Here is a 21,016-nt window from a genome sequence, read left to right as displayed (position 1 = left end):
CATATCAGCTTGAGCGCAAAGCACTCTGCTGCACCTTCCCAAGCCGGAGGGCTTAATAATGTAAGTATTCAGGATAGGTGCCCGAACGCTGTGTATCTGCAGTGCCTCTCCCTCGGCAGGCTGACAGTCAGGCTGCCTCCAGCCAGCCAGCGCTCGCTCCTATGCTGTAACTTGTCTCCCCGTCTCCAAAAGGAGGAAAGCCAGCACGCCAACCGCTGGAAGGCGATCACCCTGCCAAGAGGCCCCGGGACGCAGGGAAAGCATCCAAATTCCAGCACGGACTCACACTTTTGGCAGCCTCTCCTCAGAGTCAAGGGGACAACAGGTTGCCCTCCCGGACAGAGCGATTACTGTACCTGTTCCAGCCATTTGAACAAACTGCAGAGCAGGAGGGATCATCCCAATTGCAGAGAGGCATAAAGCTGTCAGTCACCACCTCTCTTTCGTCCCTGGCTATGCCCAGGGCTTAAAACAAACACTAGTCATCATTTTATACAGCCTGGAGAAGGGAATGGCAAAGCTGAATACATCTTACATCTTCCCAAAACAGCAAGTTTTAGAACAATCGACAAAATACACATTTGCACATACACATTAACTCTATCTGCCATCCTTGGGACCAAACACTGTGTGCTGCGAACAGCAGCTGGGTGCTGCTGTGTACACGCTTTCTCCTGCTGGGGAAGGGACAGTCTTCCCACATTGAACAGGTATGGCCCAACAGCTCGCTTCAAAGGACTGGTACTTACCAGCCAAGACAAACCACTTCTCACCTCCGTGGAGGATACGCAAGTGCAAGATTTATTACAACTTTCAAGAAGACGAAGAGGGAGGTGAACTGTCCCACTCTAGCCTGGCCCTTCCTTACCATCTACTCTGTTTTTCATGTCCTCCCTCCAATGAAAGTGAAGGGTAGAAAGGACAGTCACGGCTACCCTGGATAAAGCAAGCAGCCAGGAAGGAACATCTCCCCTTTTCTCCTCCTCCCTGTAAAGCACTGCCAGATTGTTGCTGACCCAAGTACTTACCCTCTGCCTCAGGCAACCTCTGCAGTTAATCCGGTGTTGCCTGACATCTCCAGAATGACACTTTGCTCCCGTCCTAGGCAGCAATTCTAGCCAAACAAGTGAGGCAGAAAATGCAGGTAAGTATTACAGCTCAGAGCAGGAGGGCGAAACCCATGCTACCGAAGAAGCATAGTCAAAGGGAGCTCACAAGCTGCTACTGCATTTCCTACATCAGTACATGAGCACTCTTTCCACAGAGAAGCTGCTGGCAAGGACACAAGATCCTCCTTCCCCAGGCCTGCAAAGTGCTGGCACTCGGGCACGACAGCCCGTAGCCCAGGGGGCACTCGGCATGTCTCACCCAGAGCTGACCGAGGAAAGGAGCCAGGACCCTTGCAAGAAACCTTCCCGTTTCTGCCCTTCAGAGGGAAGGGATTTTCCAACCTACTCTCGGTAGCCCTGCTCGGCGCCTCACTTCTCTCACCTGCAATAGGCAGGTCACGCTGCCGTCCTTATGGAAAGGGCTGACAGGGCAGTCCCAAGGCCTGAGCTTCTCCTCGGAGTATGGGCTGGACATGCAGAAGCAGCACATGAATTTGGATGTGTCACATCTGAATTGCGGAGACATCCGAGTCAAGATATAATTTGGACGCAGCACAATTAGAAATATCTTTAAAGATCATTTTGAGAGCCTCACCTACAGCAGATGCTGTTACAGCATCTTACAGAAATGATGTTATTTCTGTCATTAATTTATGTTATCTGATTGAATGCGCAAGGTGAATTATCAGAGGTAACCGCATCTCATTCAAGTATCTGGGGTGTTTTTCTTTTGGCTCCTCCAGAACTTCTGTGCTTTCTTGGCAGAAAATCACCAGGTAGGAAGCACACCACACCTCTCCACTCATTCTGTTTATTTACACTCTCACTTATTCAGTTTGTTTGACAGACCACTATTTTTCCAATTGACCCTTAATACCCTTGGCTCAAGTACACAGCCCAAACAGCAGAAGAAAGGTAGTGGAGCATAAGAGCCAGCCAGCACCTTCACGGTTCAGGGGCTTGTTCATGCAGTGCTTCGAAAGCAGGAAAGATAGGATGTCCTGCTGCTTTTCTGGCATGAGGTCCTGGTTCACATTACCCTACAGCACCAGTCTAAGCTTTTTTCCACTGCAATTCTAGGCTTTTATTTACACAGTGACTTGGCAAACTACTCTGTGGCCTATCTTTACAAAGCCTTCATATTTTGCATAGCATCCCAGAAGTGGCCCAGAAAAGCAGAGTCAGGGCAGACAAGAGAAACACTTACACAGTCAAATCTCCAGAGCTTTGCTGAAGACATGGGAGAAATAACCCTATTAAACTCACGCACCGCTCTAGGACAAAGCGGAACACACACCTCGACACAAAAAGCAAAGGACTACTTGAAAAGCTTGCCAGTGCATTAAAACGCTGTACTTCTGCTTATATCCTGCAACACACACAGAGGTAAAATGCCTGCGTGAAAAGACGGCAGGCTGCTGGGCAGATGCAGACACCTCATCTCAGCCTCCAGTGGTTCAGCTGAGTGAGGTGAACAGGGCAGAAACTGACTGGGCTGCGGCAAGAGCACCCGCTCCCGCGGCACTGCAGGACCCTCCCCACAGCACTGGCAACGCTGCTCGCCAACCAACAATAAAGCATGGAAGTTGCAGCCTCTTAACAACATATAGATCAGTTTATGTACGCTCTGCTCTGTTACCTATGGCTGAGGATGACACTCACGTACTCACAGGGCTCTGAACAGTACGCAACACCCATCAGCCACATATGTGGAGGACCAATACTGAACAAAGACTGCACAGATTTGACATGGCTTTAGCTTCTCAGAACCCGATAGCAGTCTCACTGGACAGTTTCATGGTGAATTCTTGCAAAAGTAAAGCTGAATTTAGTCTACAAGGTACATGGAGAAGCCCAATGTTTTACAACCACAAGATCTTTCCTATTCATAGGATCCAGAAACACATTATGTTCCTTCCTCCATGGGGACGATGCAAGACTGGCTTGTGCTATGAAGCATGACTCTAGGCGAAGTCACTTCAAAAACAAATAACAAAAGCCTTCATTAACAGAGAAAGATTGAACAACACTAACAAGTCACCTAGAAGCGCTTCTCTGTCAGTAGAAATTCTGTCAAGAGCCTCCACTAAAAATTTCAATGCAAGGCAATGAAATTTCAGTCGTACCATAAGAGACTTAGCAAACAAAAGCATCCAAGTGTAGGCACTATGCAGCCAATAAACACCATTATCAGATTCAGTGCCTGTCACAGATCAGCAGCTCATAGATAAGACATGTCAAATCAATTCTCTAACAAGCAGCTAGAGCAGAGAAACCATCACTGATAACAGCATCACACAAGGAGGCGCAGAGCCCAGTATCCATTTGTATTAAGCATGCATTATTTTATGGTTGAAAGCCCTACATCAGTCCTCCCAGTCACAGCTGCTGGTCTCTGCATTTTCTCAAGGCAGTCACAGGGGGCAAGCGGACTGCATGCTCCCAGGGATGGGGAATTTGTCTGTTGTCATCTGCCTAAGGTCACAGGAAGGACCAAATCCTGCTACAACCAATCTTCTTTTAAGAGAGACAACGATGTCACAAAACATTTATCATGGATGTATTTGAAGGCAAGCAACGGCTCCTCTAAACAACACGATTTGTTGCATTCCCAACATACCCTTCGCCCTTGGTAGCCGGGAGCTGCTTCTTCAGAGTTTCTTTATCCTCAGCTTTCAGGATGCTGAAGCCCAGGAGCTGGGCGGCCCCGTACGCTGGGAGGAAGCCCAGCTCCGCTCGGCGGCTCACAAAGCAGTCCGGGTGGTACCAGTTATCTATCATTCCCAGCTGCGGCTTTTCAGGATGCACCATCTTCTTGGAAATCCGGATCTGGCCCTGAGGCAGATTAAAGCAACACAAGAGCAATTGTTAGGCCGTCCTGGAAAGAGCAAGATGTTAATGAGTTACCAACATGATGCTTCCTAAACACCTGTAAAATAGCAACAGTTCCTCTGTCAAAGCCTGCAAGTTTTCTTCAAGCCCTTTCACTACAGTTCCTCTGCCTTCTTCAGCACTCTTCCTAGGCTGAAAACCCCCAGCCTTTTAGGTGGTTTTCCGTTCAAAAAACACTCAAAATGGGTAATCCTGTAGTCTTTACTCCAACTCCCCCACTCCCAGTAAGCCTGAACAAGCAAAACTCACATGACCAAACCCCAGGCAGACAAATCTAAAAATTAACTTTATGTCCCTACCACCCAAGCATCAGTGCTAATATGATCTCACCCTGTCTTACCGCAAATTGCTTTTCAGATGCCCAACAAGTAGTTGTTTTAGGTGCTTCTAGACTGGAATACTTCATGCTCCAACAAGGAAACGTCTACACAACAGTCACCAATACAAGCATACCAGCACTCGTGTTTGGCCCTTGCCAAGTTTACTCAACTGGCAGGTCTATTCACATCTATCAGAGGCCGATAGCTTCATTTTGCCAACTCTCTTTAAAAGCAGAGCACCAAGACATGTTCAGCTACAGGGCTGCATCGTTAATTAGCTGCATCGCTGTTTTTGTCTGCTTTCACGGAGTTAATATGGATACGCTGCACACAGAGCTGGTCTTGCTGAGGAGGAAGAGGCCAACACCTTTGCAGTGCTGCAACAAGCAGGAAAAGCCGCAGTTAACGGTGGCTCTCTTGACACAGAAATGCTGGTGAGTGGCATTCCAGCCTGCTCCAAGACCCAAGTAAAAGGAAGCATCAGCAGGTTTGAAGCCCAGGCTACAATGCCTGAGGGATGCCTTTACTGTCAGCTGTCCAGGATGCAGCTGCTCCTCAGACACAGAAATGCAGCTCTGCAAGTGCTTTCCATATGCGGGGCAGACAGGAAGCAATTACAAAAGCCAGTGTTTGAACTGGAACTGGTGGGAGAAAAGACAAGAGATGGAGAACTAAGGAAAGCTTTTTACCTTTTCGATTTTCTGTTCACAGCCTTTGCAAGTACTTCTGTTAGACTTGGCATATTCTGCAGCAAAGTCATTTAGGCTCTTCTCAGCCTTGCCACCTCCTTCCTGTTCCCCTCCTTTTCCTGGAGAACAAAGCAAATACAGAGTTCGGCTTTAAAAGGCATTCCCTTATTTTCTTATTCTCTGTCCCAGATTGTTAGCAGTCTGGATTAATAAACCTCTGTGTTGCAGCAACTCATCTGTCAAGAATTTGACTACAGAGCAAGATAAGCAGCCCATGCTCAAAAGCACTTTTAAAATAGAAAGAGTTCTTTAAACAGCCAAGTAGCAATTGTACAGGATTGCTTATTTAACGATTTTAAAAAGACTTTCAAAGGTGCACAGAGCTGACCCTTTTTACTTCTTTCCTGAAAGCAGTGTAAAAGGAGATCTTACTGAAGAATTGACTGTAACAGGAGCCACAAATAGCTCTGTTTCAAAGCAGAACTCCTCTTACCGACTGCCAGTTTCCTCTTATTTTTTGTATTACTACATTTCAACAAGCAGACATCAATCTAAAACTGCCCAGCATCCTTGGTTTACACAGAGACGCGGTGAGTTTAGTCTGGTCTGCACTTAGACCCTTCTCACTTGCTCCCCTGACTCACTTGTTCATGGTGTAACAATTTCAAAGAGCCACCATAACTATACGCTGCAGTGAAGGTACCATTAAAACAACATACTACAACAGCATTTGTTTGTTAATATTAAAACAAAATACACCAACCAGGATAACAAGAAATATTTGGCAATACATCTGCCAACTGACTTGGCTTTTTCCCTCGTTGATTTAACATGCTGGATCATACTGCCAGCGTCCTAGCCCTGGAGTGCGGAGACGCTGCAACAATTCTTCCAACATCACTTGCTGAAGGGACATGGCAATCAAAAAACCACAAGAACAGCTCGAGAAGAGGGAGCATGGTTCCAGCTGAACCTCCAAACACCAGGAGACCTCTGCTTACCTCCTCCAGGGCCTCCAGTTTCAATGGCTTTCTTGATTTTCTCCTGATCTTCCCACCGGAGCTCAGTGAAGCCATCAATGTCTGCATGGGACACGATTCGAGCCCGCTTCCAGAAGCAGCTGTAGTGGTGCCAGTGAGGGACTTTGCCATCAAACATGGGCGACTAGGAAGAAAGCACATTAGGCCAAGATGAAGCAACTCAGATAGAATCAAGGGGGAAGGGGAAAAAAAAAAAAAAAAAAAAGAAAAAAGATAAAAAGGAGTATCTGGGTAAACATAAGTGAATCCTTTTTTTTCGGTTTTTAAATTAAGAGATGAATACTATTTAGGACAAAGTCTAAGAAGAAAATCTAATATGACAGACAAGCTGCTGGAGAGAGGTCCCAAAGAGGATAGAAGTGGAAGGAGCATTTACCTGGCTTAACCAGTTCATCGCCCTGCTGCTTAGCCCATCTGTTTTACTCAAAACAGAAAGGTCATAGCCTCAGCGTGGCTATACCAACCCTGAGCAGACAAGGAGAGGTTTCTTCCCTATGAGAATCAGACCATCCACAGGCATGAGCAAAGCGAAACAGAGGTTGTGGAAAAACTAACACGAGTAACAGCACATGGCTCATCTGCTACAACCTCCTTCGAGACTGCTGCAGCACAAGAGGCCGCTGGCCTCGCTCTGCAGGACCTCTGAGCACAACACACAGTCCCTTTGAGAGCCGCTTCTCAAGCAAACTGTCCATGCCCTGGAGAGCCCATCGCCAGGCACAAGACACGAGGAGCAGCTCCAAGGACTGCGGCCTGAAGAAATTCCGGGGGGGGCTACAGGAGGAAGAGGCAAAATTCAAGGGTAACAGCAGAGCTCAAAGTCCTGCATCAGGACAGAAGCATCACCCAAGTCCTGCCCGAACTGCAGCTCCAGCGTGCCCTGCCTGGCACCAGCCTCACTGTGCAAGTGCTCCGCTTGCTCATGACTCAAGACACATTAAGTACCAACCTGGCATCGTTCCGGTTACCCATCAGACAAAATAACCGGATAGTGGTTTGGCTCCAAGTAATGCACGCAAACAACTGCTGTACTAATAATACTCAGCATTGTATAATTATTATTACTGATGATACAGAATTACCAACCTAGGAAAGCATTCCATATATCACTCACCAACAGGAGGGAGATCGCCAAGCTGAAAACAACAGCAGAGAGTTTCGTGCATGAGCAGGAACGAGGAGGAAAGGGCTTCGAAGACGACAGCCTGGGACTAAGAGAGGTGGGAGCCCCAATTACAGCTAACCATCAACCAAAACTGTAAGAGGACATTTATATCTCCAACTGGACTCTTCCCACAAGCCAGATTCGGATTACTCCGTCCCCCTTGCAGCACGGCAGCCACACAGCAGCCACCCTAGGCTTGCTCTTGACCTGTCTGGAAGTCACATGCAATTCTGGCACTGAAAGTTGGTCGCTCCCAAGCTCTGGGCTCATTTTTTGAGTTTTCCTGGAGGATCTCTCATGGCTCTGTCGCTAAGACAAAGGCTTTGGGAGCACAAGGCACTGGGGTGCGTGGAAGGGAGCAGAGCTGGTTCAACCTTAAGACAACCATGCAAGCAGTGAGTAGATCTCCTCCACTACATGCAGCCGTGCACCTGGAGTACAACTTATCTCTGTGTGAGAAATGAAACCTCCAGGCGAGCCAGACCTTGTTTACAGAACTCCTCTCAGCTCACCTATCTCTAGACCATAGTTTCCTAAACAAACTATGGAAAAAGGAGAGACCGATTCGCTTTCACATCACACAAGCAGGTAACAGAAACTGCTCAGTTCGAGCTGGAAGTAAAAGTGGAAGCCGTGCTGGTCCTGCAGGGCCTGGGTGCCCACCCTGTGCCAAACACCAAGCATCCCACTGTCACTCAGAGTCTTCATTTGAAAAACCAAAACAAAAGGGCAGTTACAGTAGAAATGGCACCCAGCTAACAACTTGGTCTGGGCCCTCCTTTAATTTCTTCTGCACAATTTGCAAAGACCTTGGTGCACTGAAGGCGGCTCAGAGGCTGCTCTGCAGGGGATTTCCCCAAGAGGAAACAAGGGGGAGGATGCTGAGCAGCAGGGCGTGAAAAGTGCTCTGCTGGCACAAAAACTGGCAGTGGGGAGAGGGAGCCCTTTGCAGAAGAGATCAAGCAAATTCAAGAGGTTGGGGGGGGGGGGGGGAAGAAAAAATTACAAGCGGTTGGTGTAAGACCAGCAGTTTTGGGGAGATGGTTGGCTAAAAGGCAGTGGCTCTGCGAGGGATGCCACAGTCCCAGCCGTCCCCCTCCATCTGCCTCTAGGAGATGGCTCAGTAAACCTAACCCTGCAAAACCAAATACATCCATTCTGCTCGGCTCCCTGAGCTAAGGCACGCTGCAGAACCACAGGCCCCCGTGCTGGGGAAGGCCAACCCGCCTCGCATCGGCTTAAACCGCTGGGGAAACGCATGACAGGAAGGGGTAAGGAACGTGAGGGAACTGGAGAAGCAGCCGGAGCCAAGGAGGAGGAGCGGCGGGGAGCAGACACCTCCAGCGAGCAAGCGAGGGCAGCAGGAGAAACAAAAGAAAAAGGCAGCAGGAACACGTGCAAGCAAACGCTGCAGCTCAGCACCGCACGGTTCAGCATCTTTCCCAAGCAGAAGGAGGCTTCTGGGGAACAAAAGCAGAGGCAGGTATTTCCCCTCTGGGGAACCAGCTCCTGCCTGCAAGCAGGGCAGCCCTGCCCTGGCAGCCCGGGCAAGGGGCGACCGGGCCCTTCCTTGCCCGTCTCCAAGCACAGCCTCTCCCAGGGGCACAAGCGACTCCGGGCCACACAGACCGTGGTACGATCTCCAGAAACTGCTCCTCAAGCGGCTGGGGGCCACGGCGCCCATCTGCAGGGCTCCGCTCAAGCGTTCGTGCCCGACATCCTCGCTAGCCTTCTATAAATACACACGTCTGCATTTGCTTATCTTTCGCAGGACAAGCACCAGATTCGGCCCGCTGTCCATCTGCGCCACCTGAACACCACCAGTGCCTTTTCATCTTCCTTGCTAGACACAGGCCAAGGCCCGCAGCCCGGGAAGGCAGCTCTTCGCCCTGCCCCAGCAAACCCTCGCCTCCCGGGAGAGCGGCCTTTGCCTCTCCTGCAGAAAGGCCGATTCCCTCCCCATCCTCCCGCACCAGGCTGCGATTTCAGGCCGGCCAAAACGGCAGCGCCGCTTTCTGCACAATTCCCAGCCCTCCAACAGCCAGGGCCCTTCCCTTCATTTTGCAAAGAAGCCGAGCAAGTCTCTACCAAAAGGCAAATAATTTGAGGGCAGCTGACAGCAAAACACGCCTTCCTATTCAGTTTGCTAATTGCGGTGCAGCTCTCTGTTTCGTATCTGCAATGTGCCAGCCAGCGCTGTAAAAACACCTCTCTCCTGCCGGCAGCACCGGCCTGACCGCCAGCCCTGCAGCTCCCCGGGCTCTACGGGGAAACGGAGGGGGAAACACCGGACCCTTCCCGACCTCCAACACGTTTCGGGGCCCGGCTTGCCCGTTTCATATGCAAAGCACGCAGCAAGCGGAGACTTCCCTCAGCCCACGCAAAACACCCGGGTGACAGACGCTTCCCAGGGCACGGAAAAGCCGAGCCCCCGCGCTCGCTTCCCTCCCACCCCCTCCCCGCCCGCCGGCGGACCGCAAACAAGCGGGGCCGGGCGGCCCCGAGCCCACCCCTCCGCCTCTGCAATCCTCCGCCGCGGCGCTCAGCGGGGAACTTTGCACCGCTTCACCTCCGCACGGCTTCCCAGCCCCGGCTACCGGCAGCTCCCACCCGCGCTGCCCCGGGCGGGCTGCGGGCAGGGCCGCTCCGGGGACCGGCGCTGCTGCGGAGGCCGCGGGGAGCGGCGGGCGGCGGCGCCGCTGCTAAAAATAGGCTGCGCTCGCCCCCGCGGCGGAGAGAGGCCCGGCCCAGCGGCTCCCGGCCGAGCGGCTCCGGGCGGGCGCAGGGAAGGGGAGCCCCGGCCTGGCCCCGCCGCGGGCGGTGCGGAGCCGAGCGGTCGCAGCCCGCCCCCCCCGTCCCGCGCCCCGCCACGCGGTACCTGCACCATGAGGGCCAGGCGCAGCGAGTCCTTGGCGATGCTCTCGCCGCATTTCTTGCAGGAGGCGCGGCCGCTCTTGGCGTACTCCGCCCGGTACAGCTTCTCCGCCGGCTCCGCCATCGCCGCCGCCGCCGCCGCGGAGCCGCCCCGCGCCGCGCCGCGCACCCGCCGCGCCGCGCTCCCCCCGCGCTCCTCCCGCCCAGCGGGAGCGCTAGCCGAGCGCCGAGCGCCCACCCCCACCCCAGCGGCCGGCCGGATCTGCCGCTCGGGCATCGATTCGGCGCGCCTGGCGGCGCCTGGAACGTTCCCGTTCGCTACGGTGTATCAATGGGGGGTAGGGGGGCGCTGGCGGGTCACGTGGCGGCCCGGCGCCGCGGGGTCCCTGTGCCCCCCCGCCGCCCTGGCGGAGATGCCAGCGCCCGCCCCGGGCGGCGGAGGCAGGCGGCGGCCGCTGCCTCAAGCGGGAAAACCGGTGCCCCCAGCCGTCCCTCGGCCGACTGCGGGCCGGTGAGTCCGCTCCCGGGCAGGAGCGTCCTCCGGTCCCGGCGATAACGGGACAGGCCCTGAGGAAACAAAAACAGAGCTCTTCCATTAGTTGAACCTTGGCTTTTCCTCTCCAGCAGGAGGTGATATCCGCTGGTGTCAGCAGAGGGCATTGGTGCTGTAGCTCACGCAGAAGAGGAGCGCACGGAAGTTATTCCAAACCCTCGCTAAGTGTTTTTCATTACTTTTATCGCGATTGTGGGATTAGGGCTCGAGCGGGCGGGCCGGAGCCAGCCCGCAGGTACGGCGCGGGGTCGCGCCCCGGCATCCCCGCAGACCCGGGCGGCCCGGGAGGTCGGGGCAGCGGGGTGGAAGGGTGCCCGCATCGCCCCAGGCCTGGGGAAGGAGGGAGAAATCCCCGTACAGCACTAGGTGGTGCTGCAGGCACGCGGTCAGACGCAGCTGCCCGCGGCGGCGGCCTTGGCTGTGTGTTACTGCTGCTGGCAGAAGCTCCCGACGCGGGGAGCAGCGGGCCAGAGGCAGGGCAGCGCACGCAGAGGAAAGCGAAGACCCGGGAGAGCTCCCCTGGATGCCCTGGCCAGGGGCTGGCTGCCGGGGGCTTGGCCCCGGAGGAAGGTGGCCGGCAGCGAAGTGTGGAGCTGCCCGCCCCCATTTCAACAGACCCGCTGCCACCCTGCTCCACCAGGTTTTCCAAGAGAAAAGCAAATTACACGCAAATAAGGGCTGACTCGCAAGGGTTGTCCTGAGTCAAGTCAATGGAGGGTTTAACTTGTGTCCTGCCTCTGCCGGTGACCGTCCGCCAGGAGCTGACACAAGAAAGGCCAAACAAGCAGTACTTGCTCTCCCAAATATTTCCCAGCCTCCTGAGATTTGCGGCTCAGGGATTTCCTGCATGCCATCATCCTGGGGGAAATTTTTCTTCCAAGAATTTATCCAGTTCCTCTGAAAATACTCTTTTGTTTATATGGTATTTATTTATAGGGTTTGAGCAAAAGAAAAATGGCTTCTTGTTAGTGTTTTCTCCAGCTGGGGCCATTTTAACTTCTAAAGAAAGGCAGCCCTGTCTACATACCAAAGTGATCCTCTACAACCTGCAGCCTAGAGACCAGCCGGGGATCTGTAAGATATCACAAAGTAGCCTACAGAACCATGCACGGATATTCACAGGCACGCAAGCATGAAAACAAGCAAAGAAAGTGACAGTAACAAATGGCTGTTTAAAGTTTAGTTTGATTTTTTTTTTTTTGGTTGTGAAAGCAAACTATTAAATTAATACTGTACAAAATGGGGTTTAGTGGATTTTCTTCTTTAAAGGGGTAGGTGGTTCTTGTGTATGAATGAGCTCAAACACACTGCTTGAAAGGATCGAACTCAAAGCTCTGGGTGCTCTACCTTTTCAACTTCATTTTGAGAACACGTACAGGAGTTTGTATGGTGATAGCCAGTGCAAGTCTTGCTTTGAAACAGGAATGTCTACACAAAAAGCATTACATTGTTATGATTCTTGTTATTGCAATGTAATTTCCTCTGTAGGCAAACTGTCATCCTGACTTGTGGTGTTAGAGTTGCCAAATCATGTTAATCCCTTTCATAAATCTGTTGATCTCAACGGACCTGCCTCGCTCTGCGTCTTTGTTTCCCAAGTGTGACATGGGGACCACAACACATGCCTTCCCCTCTCCCGGGGCAGCGGGGGACCAGTGAGTTAGTGCTCACGCAGGGCCCTCAGTAACACAAACAGCGCCGAGGATGCGAAGTTTTGGTACAAAACAGAGAATGCTCTGGCGGCAGCCGTGAGAAGTGACATCTGCAAGGCCAGTTCCCTGGGGGACCACTCTTTTAAGTAAATCCAGTATTTCAAGAGCCCTGGTATTTGGCTGCTGGGTTTTACCAGAGGCTGCAGCAGAGGCAGAGGCAGTTAAAGAGGGAAAGATTTTTATGACCTCATGCAGGCTGTCTGCATCCCTTTCTAACAATATTCCCATCTCAGTGGACTGCTGACTTTTGGGATCCCATTGGATGACAAGTGCTGCATGGACATGTGAGACCAATGGTTTGTTTTTCCTCTCTGTTACCAGAGCAGAAATTGTGGGTTACAGCACCAAAATCCTTAGAGATAAGTTTCGTTTATCTTCAAATACTGACGCTGAGATGCCAAACTGGCTGCTGGTGCTTAAAATGAAGTGCTTCCCAGGAGAAACCCGTACCACACATGCAACCATGGGCTTCTGTAGCTCACTGTGGTGTGGACAGGAGCGTAGGTGAGGAAGGGGATCTAATCAAAGGGTCTGAGATTTGCAGGCTTCATCATAAATGTCAGGTTATTTAGTATTTTTCTTAAAGCCTGTGTTTCTGGAGTCATGTGATTATATAGCAATCTCACCTTTAGGATGCCCCCAGAAACTTCTGACCTCCAGAGGCAAAACCCAAAAAAAACAGCAAAGAAGAAAAGAGCAACCCAAGAAACCCCAGCTCCGACAGTTTTGAGTATCTCATAATGTGAAACTCAATGCCAAGCATTCAGGTGCCTGGCTTGTGACTTCAGGGCACCGCAGAGAATTGTCTTTTCCTTTCTGGGCCATTTTGCATTAGATTCCTCCAAAAGCCAGAGGGAAGTGGGTCAAACGCCCGGTACCAGGAAGCCAGAAGATATCTCTCCAATGTCACAGGACCAAATGCTTCCCCTCACACTGTGCTGACAGTACCCTGAGGACTAAATCTTCCAGACTGTGGTGCTTTGGGCTTAATTTCTGACACAGGCTGGAGATGCCTTCCTACAAGATTTCCACCCGGCTAAGCATCTCATAAAGGGTGAGAAAATGTTGGACATATATAGGGAACATTATTGCTTATAGCCTGTAGGGGAGTCAGAACTGTTCTTATTCAAGTCTGGATTTGTTGCTGGGGGAGACTTTATATTATCTGGCCTTTGATATTGGACAGCTTGAGAGTTTTGTAACAAAAACCTGTTCAGTGGTAGGTTATCCTGTCTGTATTGATGATCCACTTCTTTCATGCCGCTGCACATAATCAGTATGGCTGGCATGACCCTATTTGCATTTAGGCAATAAGCTACAGGCAGCAAGTGCCTTCCTCGCTCATGCAAGTGATCATCCCATTGACATCAGTGAGACTACGCCAATGGGAAAGGGATGCAAGATCATGCAGCCCACATCTAACTGAGCATCACATTGTCTTTTCTTTCCACTGAATAAATCAGAGGGCTTATCTTCCTGTCTGGGGGTTCTAAAAAATGTTTTGAATAGCTTAATAACCTCCCATGGCTCCTCTCTCCTGGATGATAATTAACATATGCAATCTCTTAAGCTGCATTGAGAGTGTTCCCGCAGGGCAGAGGTGAAGTTTTGGTGCCCAGAGCTGACTTCCTTCCCAGCCCTCCTGAGCAATTTTGCATTACAGACCAGCACAGAGCTCTCTGGGAAGCAGCTCTGATGGTTCCTCCATTCTTTAGAAAGCTTCCTTAAATAAACCTGTTTTTTCATCTTTCCAGATGCCTGGGAAAATAGATGTGGGAAGAGGCAAGGAAGGAGGGGGTGATAGAGGAGAAGGAGCATTTCAGACTGACTGGGAGCTTAACTGAGCAGCCTTCTCTCAGCAAATTCAGTGGTAACATAACAGTGGTGTGACTTACGCATCCTGAGCCTGGGGAAGATCGTAGTCTGAAGTCAGTGGCAGAGAGCTGAGTGCAGCCACAGTACTTGCCATAGTACCTGGGTGCCTGCTAGGCTCTGAGGTTATTCACTCTGACATTATCCCCATATAGGAAGGACTGTGCCATTATCCCTGTTTTACAGTCCCCATGTGGTGACTGAGACACAAATGACTATTTGATGAAATTAGAGAGGGGGAAATTAAAAAAAGGGTAAAAGGAAATTTGTTCTTATGGCAGGTTAATTAAACCACAGAGTCTACAGCCAAAGGCAGATGTTGTGGCAAAGTAATGCTGAAAGAAATTATTTAGAGTTCTCCTAACTGCAAATGTTAAAAGGGACATAAAACATTCAGCTTTGGAGATTAAGCCCATACCTAATTAATGATGGTCATGAGGAGACAGAACACGGGGAAGAGATGATCCTCAGTCTCACTGTGGGGCCTTCCTTTGAAACGCTCAGTCCAGTGAGCTGGAGACGGATGAGCACTTGCTGAGTGGGGAGCTGTGGTCCATTCCTGATTTCTGCTACCTGCCAACAAGAACAAGAAATCACATCCGAGGACAAAGCAGATCGCAGGTCTCCAAATCCTGGGCTAATCCCACAGCCTTGGGCACAGCTCATGAAAAATTATGACAAACTCCTTGGGCTACCATGCTACTTTTTTGTGTGGGTGCTGCCCAGAAGCTTGTTCCCCCACCTGAGTTCCCAAGCACCATCCTTCCCCCATGTGGTGCAGTGTGGCTGTTAAGCATCCTGCCTGCACGGATGCCACTCACCACCTTTGCTGCCAAAGGAATGAAGCACCAGCTGCAACACTGGAAACATCCAAGAGCAGGAACCAGGAGAGAGAGTTGGAAAGTTAATGCTCCGAGATCTGTATGTGCCAGTCCCAAGCTACAGCATTATGGAGAAGGAGTTTAGTTAAGGTAAGGCTGTCAGTTTCCCCGTCTGAAGCTCTAATCTCAAATGCATCTTGTCTCCATGTAGGCTTGAAACCAAGCTGTGACTCCTGACTGGAGCACCACGCTACTCTGGCCCCATGGCAGATGACCACAACCCTGGGGTGGCAGATACCTGCCCTACCTGTGTCAGCAGTCTGGGTATCCTCTGGCTCAGCACAGCTGCCAAAATACATATTGGGCAGCATGAGATACCAACTAGAGAGTCTGGATATGGCTCCCAGTTTGGGTTCTTGAAAATGAATAAAGAAAAGGAAAAAGAAGAGCCAGAGGGCTAAAAGAGACAGAGTAGCCAATGACACTCTTGGTAGCATTGCGCTAATGGGCCACAGAAAAAAATGACATTTCCACTGTCTTGTGCATGCTTTGTGGTAGATTCAGGCCGCACAGATCTATAGGTCCCTTCCACAGATACCACCTGCCTCTGAAACAAATCCATCTTTGAAATGGTGATTTCTTACAGCATCCTGCATTCTGTTAAAAAACAGTGAAACTGCACATGGAATTGAAACATGTCAAGTTACTGACCCAGCTAGTCCCCATAATTTATCAAAAATCTAAATCCCATCTGATTTTGATGGACACAAACAGTTGAGACCTTGCTTTCCCAGCCCGGCTGAAGACAAACTTTGCTTTGCTTGTACCCACACTGGCTCTTTTTGTCAGGCAAAGGCCAGACATGCATTTGTTCAGATGCTCTGCAGTTCTGCCCAGGTGAGCAGCAGGATGTTTTTTCAGGTCTTTGAGCACCCATTATGTAATTAATTCCAGTAATTCATTAAGTGCAACAAATGAATGGTGACAGTGGGGGCTACACTACCCCATAATTCATCTCCCTTGCCTCTTGATGAGGAGGTGTCCTGTTACCCTGGGCAGACCTGTCCTCATCCCTCTCCTTACAGGCTCGCTCTCATTCTCAGTTGCCTTCAGACACAAACATGTCCGGTCCCAGAAACTCTGCATGCTCTTTTTCCTCAGTTGCCAAAAATCTGCTAGATGCTTCCAGTCTGTAGGACTCCGGGTTTAGCTAAGAGCTCAGCATTGCTTACACTCGTTTAGAAGAGCGAAATATTTCTGCCTGGGTCATAACTTGGTAAAAAAAGACTCTAGCTCCTCTGTAATCAGCTGGTTGCAGAAAACTGTGAACTGCTTGTTTAAAATGCCACAGCAAGGAGCACTGACCATTTATCTAATCAAGTTTCCTTTCTGAAGTATTTCTCAGCTCTGACTATTACAATCACACAAGTTCATGTCAGTAAATATCTCCAAGTATGGATTTTATCTTGACAGTCATCTTTTAAATTGTATATTCCTGACAGGGAATCTTAGTGTTCCTTTGTGACTAATAACTGTTAGGGGGTTGCTTAAAGGATAATTGGTTTCTTTGTCCTAATAAAAATGAACTTGTTTAAGGGCATCTGATGTATTCACAGATCTGAAAAGTATTCAGCCACTAATTTAGGTGCCTGGCATTTATTCAGGGTTCTAATTCTAGAGATCCCATTTACACAATTTACTCTGTAGTGATCGCACAGAGAGGGAAGGCTGGAAGCAGAACCTAGGAGTCCTGATGCCTGCTCTCCTGATATTGGAGAAGAATGTCAACACTGAGCACCCATGCTTCAGTGTTGCTCTAATTAGGGCAAACCAGGTACAGTCAGATTAACTTTGTTTGCACTGTGTTCGTAGACAAGCTATACATAAAGCACACCAGAGCGCTAAAGCATACAGGACAGTGATAATATATGGCATAAATTAAAGAAAGCAATGATGAAAGTGACTGCTTGATAAATACATCAGTCCAGCCAAAGGCAACACATTCCAGAGGAAGATGTTAGTTTTCAGTAAAGCTGCAGCAATCTCTCTGGCTACTAAGTGAACTTTACAGAGGATTAGCAGCCCTGGAAAATGAAGTCCTCTCTTCACCCAGATAAAAACTGCACGAGGGCAGTACAAGGCCAGCTTTGCCACCAATACATGTTATTTCTGGGCACACTGACGTCTTGGTAAGGGTAGGAGGGGAACAAATCCACCTCTTTGCTGAGGTCGTGGGAAGCCAGAGCCGGCTGTGCCATCGGTGCTGAGAAGCGGACACGTCCCTTCTGCAAGCAAGCTGAGACCAGGTGCCCACTTCATGAGGCTTAGCACATGTTCAGCTGCTGGTGACTGATTTTGGATACAATCAACTTTCAGTTACCTGTGGGGAGCTTACATGGCCCCGACTTCCCGCAACATCGCTTGCTACGGTCCAGTGCTGTGGAGGGTGATGCAGAGGGCAAGCAGCTCTTGCCTGCCTGCACGCACTGGCAGTGGCTGCTGCTGCTGCTGCAGAGAAACCGGCTTTGGCATTTCTCAAAGTGGAAGGCTCCAGCAGGTCTTGTTTACAGGTAATTCGCCTTATACCTGCTTTTGCTCTGTCTGAATAAGGGAGTTATTCCCGCCTGCCCCAGAGTCAGCTTTGGCAGAGGCCTTGTTGCTATTCTCAGCCTCCTCAGGTCATGTCCCCTCTGCTGTGTCAGCCTGATCCCATGGTCTACAGTTACATTTCACAGACTGCTTTTGGAAAGCGTGGTCCTCCTTTACAGCGTCTCTTTAAAAGAAGCAGCTAGTTGCAGGGACCAGTGCCAGTAATCCTCTGTTTCATTAAAGGACCGACAAATCAATGACCTCTAGGAGAGATCCTGGAGTCCTATGGTCTTCCTCTTTCCAGGGTTGCACGTGTAGTTGCTAATTTGTTGTCATGTGCATGTTTATCTCAGTGGCTGCTCATTAAGTGAGACCCATTATCATTACTGCTGATGGGAAGAAAATGCCCAGACCGCCCACTGAACCGAGAGTCTGTAGGAGTGAATGGGATATAACAACTTTCATTATCTCCTTCTCTAACATCAAGAATTCAGTGACCAAAACCAGCAGGGAACATGTAGCAAGGAACTTGCATTTCCTAGCCAAGGGAAAGCATATGGAATTCAATTATCTAGGGCATGAAACGCTCATGGTTCTCCCAAAGGAAAATACTGTTTAGTTTAATCATTCTGCAACTAGTCTTAATTAGTTATCATGCGTCATATTTCTATTCACATCCCCAGGAATCAAAATAGGCCAGTATATGACAGTGTATGCTTCTCAGGACATAGTTGAAAAAAAAAAGTATAGCAGCACTTTGGTTTACACCAGCTTTCATATGGTGTAGCTTCCATACTGCATCTCTATTTTGGCCGCCTGACACCTCGGAGGTCAGAGCATCCTGGCCAGGGAGGATCCTGGTGCGAAGCAGCCCTGCACAGCCGCTCCTACCTGCGCAACCCGGCTAAGCAAACCGAGCCCGGAGCCGCTCTGAGGAAGTCTGGCGTCAGCTGCGCTGGTCACAGCCAGTCGGCAGCGCCTGGCACACGGGGGCAGAGCAGTCAGGCGAGGGTGGGCGGTGGCGATGCCATGGTGAAGCAGGCAAAGCCATTTCTATGTATCAGCAGTCCTCCTGGCCACACTGATGCTGCTGTGGTATCATTACTGAAACCGGATGATGAACTGTAGCCCCACTGCTGAAACAGGCACTGAATTTTTCTCCAGTGCCTGTGTGGTTAGTGGCATGTACTTTTTTAGCTGCTATAAGGAAAATGAAGACCTTTAGACTGATGTATCCTCTAGTTCTCAAATGCCACCGATTTTAAAAAAAGAGGAGCTAGCAAAGCTTTCTACCCTCTATAGTCCTGATTCAGCAATGTTTCTGAACTCGCTCATGCGCATGGGTCTTTTATGCCTGTCTAGAGTTCAACATACACTTAACATGTCTTCTTGGATTCTTAAGCCTGATGCCCAACACATATTTTCTTCAGAACCTGGTATTACAGAGTTATCTATCGAGGTGACACCAGCACCCAAAAGCATGAGCTTCAACAGGAGAAGAGGCTTAGTGTAGCTCTTCAGATACTTGAGAGCAACAGTTCCCAAGAGACCTCTTTCTTACAGTTCTTTAAGCTTTCCTGTTTCACAGATATTACTCTTATGATCCCACATTGCTGCCACTGCCATCGGGTGACCAGTGCAGTGAGCCAAATTCAGAGCTCACCCTGAAGTCTGAACACGTTGACAGAATTGCAGCCTTTTACTCTGTCTTTGGCCTTGACTCGTTACACCAACCAGTTTTAAGGGGATCTGCATTCCTGAGGGGATCAGTGCTTAACATCACATATCAAATCCACCTGGAAGGACAAAGGGCCATCTCAGATGTGACCACCGCGAAGTGTTGGGGCACTCACAGGCTTTTTCAGAAGAAAATTGGACAATCTATTTAGAAACTTGTTTGGAGAGGAGTTTCCCTTTGGCTCTTCTTAGTGACAGATCTGGTCTGAATTCCTTGATCTATGCAAGGCTCTGAGCGATGTTTGACTCTCAGATCAAACATGATTTTTGCACATTTTTGTTCCTCCCTTAAAGGTCATCTGAACCAGTAGCTCAGACTAATTCCCCTGGAGTTGTAACATCTGAAGTCTCAGTCTGGACACACATTCTGCAACTCTGCCCATCTTTTTTTCTTATGTGACCCAAATTCTCTTAATTGGGAGTGTTCAGAGAAGACGGAGCCAGACCCTTCGGAGAGGTGTACAGCAGAAGGATGAAAGGCAATAGAGACAATTTGAAACATAAGAGATTATGACTTTGATAGCAGGAAAAAAGGATTATCATGAGTGTGATGAAGCACTGGAAAAGGTGCCCAGGGAGGCTGTGGGATCTCCATCCTTGGAGATATTCAAAACTCAGCTAGATGAGGCCCTGGGCAACCTGCTCTTGCTGGACTTGATTTGAGCAGAGGCCAGCAGTGGTCCCTTTCCACTCACCCCGACCTGTGACTCTGTTATGAAGCCTGTTAGCAGCACATGGAAAAAGTAGTAATTTCCACATTTTCTTTAAAGGAGAAGGAATTCTTGTGTTCCTGGTGAAAAATCAATGGGGTAATATGGCATTTGACATGTCACCAACGAGAAAGAGTCATAAACTACATACAAGCATAGGGACCAAATCCTGCCAGTAACTGAGCACACGCATTGAGCTTAATGTAATTTGAGGCTGTTCATCATTTTGTAAGATCAGCTTTTAAGAAAGGGAACCAGTATGAGATCCTTTTCACACTAAAGTACATGGCAAAATGTCCAGCAAGTTCAGTGAATGGAAGCACGGATGCCTCACTTTTCAAGCTCAGAATATGCATTGTAGTGGAGTCTGAGTAAAGATTTGAGCAAAGTGCTTCATCCCATCCTTTATTATAGCTAAAACCAGAAAGCACACCCAGAAAGGTGACATCGTGGCTGCTTTCTGAAGGGAGGCTGAAATGACAACCATTTCCCTTCAGTTCCCTCCCTGGTGGCCTCAGCTGTTCTGGATGGCTTTCTGACATCCACTGACTTTCTCAGCAAAACCTGTTTTCACACCAGGTTTCAAATCCACTCAAGCTTTTCTTCTTCACAGAGGAAAAGACACAAACACCAGCTTGTCTCTTTTCAGTCAAGGAACATGCAGTGCCAGAGGATGAAGCATCAGATTCTTTACTCTTAATTGAGGCTAATTAGTGTTTCCTCTAAAGAAGATTAGGAAAAAAATCCACTGGGTATTCAAAACAGAAATTGCCTGAACTCATAGCCAAAGCAGTGTTGCCTGAAGGAACTGGACTGCCTGATACAACTCCAGAGGCTTCCAAATGCTTGTTTGGACATCTCCTTCATGGGTGAGGAGGAAAGCCATTGAATGCAGCTTCTTTAGCTTGCTTTACAAGCAGCAGAAGTCTCTGC

General features: G+C 49.6%; 2 protein-coding genes across 4 annotated transcripts in view; both read right to left on the bottom strand.

Annotated features, from left to right (window-relative positions):
- The window catches only part of PARP1 (poly(ADP-ribose) polymerase 1), a 35,275-nt gene extending 25,017 nt beyond the window's left edge, over positions 1 to 10,258 (bottom strand). For 2 of the 3 annotated variants that reach the window (XM_082305750.1, XM_082305749.1), the window contains exons 1-4: positions 10,094 to 10,258; positions 6,012 to 6,174; positions 5,011 to 5,129; positions 3,730 to 3,944 (exon numbers count right to left, since the gene is read on the bottom strand). In XM_082305750.1, the coding sequence (XP_082161876.1) occupies positions 3,730 to 3,944; positions 5,011 to 5,129; positions 6,012 to 6,174; positions 10,094 to 10,213 (617 nt within the window). In that variant the 5' untranslated portion in view covers positions 10,214 to 10,258. Of the gene's footprint in view, positions 1 to 3,729; positions 3,945 to 4,341; positions 4,609 to 5,010; positions 5,130 to 6,011; positions 6,175 to 10,093 lie in introns of those variants that run through there. The other variant, XM_082305751.1, reaches the window with a different exon arrangement.
- The window catches only part of LIN9 (lin-9 DREAM MuvB core complex component), a gene marked incomplete at its 5' end in the record, with an annotated part of 274,917 nt that overhangs the window by 69,731 nt on the left and 184,170 nt on the right, over positions 1 to 21,016 (bottom strand). The gene's annotated exons all lie outside the window — the stretch shown is intronic.

This window comes from Platalea leucorodia (genome assembly GCF_965183815.1).
Source record: "Platalea leucorodia genome assembly, chromosome: 3".
In the NCBI taxonomy this organism is placed as follows: domain Eukaryota; kingdom Metazoa; phylum Chordata; class Aves; order Pelecaniformes; family Threskiornithidae; genus Platalea; species Platalea leucorodia.
Note: the sequence above shows the minus strand (reverse complement) of the source record. Positions and strands in the feature narration are given on the sequence as shown.